Genomic DNA, 2,259 nt, shown 5'->3' with positions numbered 1-2,259 from the left:
ATGGAAGGAACCTGACCATCTGGCGAATAGATGGGACAAAAGCGTACTAACGAACAACCGTTAGAGTGCAGAGACGTGAATTGTCACTTGGCACATTCGTTTACACTGACCATCATAATTTAGAATCCGACATTTATATGATTTACAAAGTTTTTATTTACCTTTTACATTGTGAAATTACTTTTACTTGAACAACCTTTTTGTTTAATTCAAATATCTTCATTTAAATTTGTCAAGTATAATAATTACGAAATAGTTAAGAGTGCTTAGGAATGGCATTGTCGATGGCTGTCACAACATCTGGAAAAAAGGGAGGAGGGCAGAAAGGGCATCTAAAGGGCCACCCGTATCCTCCTTGAGCCGAAACACCATCGACTTTTTGGGATGTTTGATCCTTATACCTTTTTACAAAGTCATCACAAAAATTTCGTTGCTCAAGTGTTAGATCAAGCCGATCGGAGTATTTCTCATAGAAATTTACAAATGCAGGCAGATTTCGGTCCCTACTGGATGTATCGGTCGAAGGGTTGCCAAACACGGAGACGATTTCACGACCTTTCGCAACCAATTCATCATCACCTTGGCAGTGTCCTGTTCCCAGGAGATATCCAACGGCAACCAAAAGGCAGCTACAAATATTAAACTTAAATTGCAATGCGGAATTCATCTTAGACGGTGATTTTACTTCTCGAACTGATCGATTGAAACTTATAATTTGTGCACTGAACCCTTCCGTATTTATAGCTGATTTCGGTGTGAAAATCTGCTGTGTTGGGATTATCAGCTATACGTATGCTCATTCCATGAAAATAGCTGAGTTTTCAATATCGCCGTGTAACGTAAAAAGGGGGCTTGTAATTGATGTAATTGATAATATAATATATATTCTTGGAAAAATATTGATAAGCGAATCTTTAGTTATTAGAATAAAATGATTTTTAATTATTAAATTCGTTTTAAATTACAAATGTATAAAACGACATTTGATTATATGGCAAAGTCTAGATATATAATTAGAATTATAAGTAAATCCAGCATTTATATCACCTATATCTATTTCGTTATAAATAGATTTTAAAACATTTCCATGTCCATATTTATAGACTTATGCTTAATACGAGGATTCAGTGTGGCAGCTCCAAAATACTTCTTCTTCCCAGATAAACCAAACCAAAAATTTCTCCAACTGTCACCTGTGCGGGAAAGTCAAAAGTTATAATTTCAATTTTGACAACAACCGAAAACATGCTGCATTTATTAAAATCAAAAAGGTTACACCTATTCAAATTGTGAAATAAGAGCAAAAGGACAAAAATATTTGAAGTGGAAAAGCTACCAGGCCAGCATTATAAAAATTTTAACTTTGGTTTAACTTAATTTGTTTAATATTTATTATAAATATTTCTCCATACTATATTAATTACAAGGGTAAAGAACGCAATGATTATGTTATTCATAATAACCTGGGAAGATAATAGTCCTTTATTTTCTTTTAAAAGCTCATATTTAATCTTAGTTCTGCAAAATATCTGTTCTTGTTCGATATTTTAATATCAATACAGTTATGAAAGGTGCACTTTTATTTAGTGCTAAGCGATTAAAAAACAGTTTATCCTTGCATGTTTAAGATTTTTATTATTATTTCTTCCAAAAAATTAAGTAAATTTTACGTGTGATCTAACCGTTTGTTTTATTAAGCTTAAACATTTTATAATAACTTTCACTTGAACAACCTTTTTTATTAAATATCTTCATTTAAATTTTCCAAGTAGTTAGAAAATGGTTATGCAGAAGCAATCGCCTTACCGACTGCTATCACAACCTCGGCAGCAATGGGAGCCAAAAAGGGCAACCAGAATCCTCCTTGGGCCGAAACACCGTCGACTTTCTGGGATGTTTGATCCTTATACCTCCTCACAAAATTATCAGCATTATGTCGTTCCTCAGTTGTTAGATCCAGCTTATTAGAGTATTTCTCATAGTAGTCTACAAATGCAGGCACATTGCGGGCCCTAGTGGATGTGTCAGCCGGAGGATTGCCAAACACCGCGATGAGTCCACGACCCTTAGTCACGAATTCATCATCACCTTGGCAGTGTCCTGTGCCCAGGAGACATCCAACGACAACCAGAAGGAAGCTACAAATATATAAAATTTCATGTTTTTGGCTTTGACTCACATTTTTGGCATAGCTCACCTTAATTGCAGTGCGGAATTCATCTTAGAAGGTGATGTTACTCCTCGAACTGATCGATTGAA

The 2,259-nt window shown here is 34.8% G+C and overlaps 1 protein-coding gene across 1 annotated transcript; it reads right to left on the bottom strand.

Annotated features, from left to right (window-relative positions):
• Positions 1-1,806: 1,806 nt before the first annotated feature.
• On the bottom strand, positions 1,807-2,259 carry LOC121530457 (protein Turandot E-like; the record flags this gene model as incomplete). The annotated part of the gene is made up of 2 exons (XM_041819578.1): positions 2,198-2,259; positions 1,807-2,138 (listed from the first exon to the last, which is right to left on the bottom strand). Coding segments are annotated over exons 1-2 (355 nt in total), but the record flags the coding sequence as incomplete, so codon positions are not given.

The sequence above is a fragment of the Drosophila eugracilis genome, unplaced genomic scaffold (genome assembly GCF_018153835.1).
Source record: "Drosophila eugracilis isolate 14026-0451.02 unplaced genomic scaffold, ASM1815383v1 contig_782, whole genome shotgun sequence".
NCBI lineage: Eukaryota > Metazoa > Arthropoda > Insecta > Diptera > Drosophilidae > Drosophila > Drosophila eugracilis.
The sequence above is the reverse complement of the archived record's forward strand: the minus strand, read 5'-3'. Positions and strand labels throughout refer to the sequence as shown.